The 1,741-nt window shown below is 33.2% G+C and overlaps 1 protein-coding gene across 1 annotated transcript in view; it reads left to right on the top strand.

The window, feature by feature from the left end:
- The window catches only part of Chm (CHM Rab escort protein), a 146,752-nt gene that overhangs the window by 24,643 nt on the left and 120,368 nt on the right, over positions 1-1,741 (top strand). The window contains exon 2 of the mRNA XM_031367171.1: positions 453-519. Within this exon, the coding sequence (XP_031223031.1) occupies positions 453-519 (67 nt within the window). The remainder of the gene's footprint in view (positions 1-452; positions 520-1,741) is intronic.

Raw genomic sequence — 1,741 nt, 5'->3', positions numbered from 1 at the left:
ACTGGGAAGGGAGAAATTTACATGTAAATAAAGAAAATATCTAATAAAAAAAAGCAAAAAAAAAGTATCTCTTCAGCCGAGTGGTTGGTGTTGCAGGCCTTTAATCCCAGCACTTGGGAGGCAGAAGCAGGCAGATTTCTGAGTTCGAGGCCAGCCTGGGCTACAGAGTTGCAGGACAGCCAAGGCAATTGATCCAGAAAAACCCTGTTTTGAAAACCCAAGGGAAAAAAAAAGTATCTCTTCTACCTAAACCAACTCAGTTTTAGTTTTGCATGTTTAGGAAATATCTATCATTAATATAAGATATGAAAATTTGAAAATTGTAAATTTTCTTTATTGAAAATACTTCTATTTAAAATTGCAGCAATAGTATGAATTAAACATTTTCTATAAAATACATATATATCTCTATATATCTACATTCTAAATGATATAGGTATATGTTTTTGTAGGTCTGCCTGAATCCATCATTGCAGCTGCATGTTCAAGGAGTGGCCAGAGGGTTCTGCATGTTGATTCGTAAGTTTTAACCCTGGTAACAATTAACACACATATATGTCTATGTCTTTATGTATGTGCCATGTGAAATTTCATAGAAGCAGCACTGGAATTACTTTCATTTTCATCAATAATGTATAAAACATAAAATACAAGGTTTCTTAGTCTGTTCTTTGAAATAAGGATATTTGTCATGTAAGAATAAACTAACTGAATTTATTTCCCCCCCTCAGGAGTGAGCTTGTTCTTAAAATAAGTAATTCTTTAATAGCCTTAACCTCACATGTGCAATTGCTATGTACATGTCTGTGAGTATATACCACATTTATTTGGCACTGTATTTTAGGCTTTATGTTTTATTATAAAATATAGCCAGTAGATTTGAATTCACGGATATCAACATTTGAACTTAAAAGTCTTATTGGGAAAAATATCTAGAATACTTTTCTCTTAAAAGCATAAATAAAAATGGAAGTAAAAGGAAAACTACGTGATGTATAACTTAAATCTTAATTCCTATGTCCCTTGAAAGCAGACCTTAAGTGTGCCACATATGAGTTTACTCATTTTCTATAGTGGCTTGGTGACTCAGAAGAGAGAATTAAGTGAACGTTCTGCTTTTCCATAAGATAGTAACTACAGTGTTTTCCAGAGTGCTGGAGAACAAAGTAGCACTAGATAGAGTGTATAGTGGTTTCCCATTTCTTCCTTTCTTCCTTCCTTCATACTGTAAAAAGTAGCATTCATTAATTTATACTTAATATTTTATAAATTTATTTTTAAGTAGTCACATGAATATGATTTATGTTTGCATTTTCATATATGTGTGTATGTCATTATTCCTTGTTCTTATGCCCCTTTTCCTTCCCCAACCCATTAACCTACTTCTTCCTGATCCCCTTCCTCCAGTGACCCCTGTGTTCCTATCCCATCTTTGTCTTTTCACCTATCTTCTTTACCTGGTCTGACACCTCCCTTCAGATCATTTCTTATCCTCTTATTTGTTCCTTTCTACTTTATGACATTCTGTCTCTCTGTATCTCTTTTTCTCCATAGACTATCTTCATTCTAAGATTGTGTGCTGTTTAGTCTTTCTCAACTTAATATACACAAGAGTTACCTAGAGAGAGGGACCATCAGTTGAGAAAATGCCCATATCAGATTGTTATGTGTAGGCAAGTCTGTGAGGCATTTTCTTTTTTTTTTTCTTTCTTCCTTTTTTAATTAGATATTTTCTTTATTT

Source organism: Mastomys coucha, chromosome X (assembly GCF_008632895.1).
Source record: "Mastomys coucha isolate ucsf_1 chromosome X, UCSF_Mcou_1, whole genome shotgun sequence".
Classification (NCBI taxonomy): Eukaryota; Metazoa; Chordata; class Mammalia; order Rodentia; family Muridae; genus Mastomys; species Mastomys coucha.
Note: the sequence above shows the minus strand (reverse complement) of the source record. Positions and strands in the feature narration are given on the sequence as shown.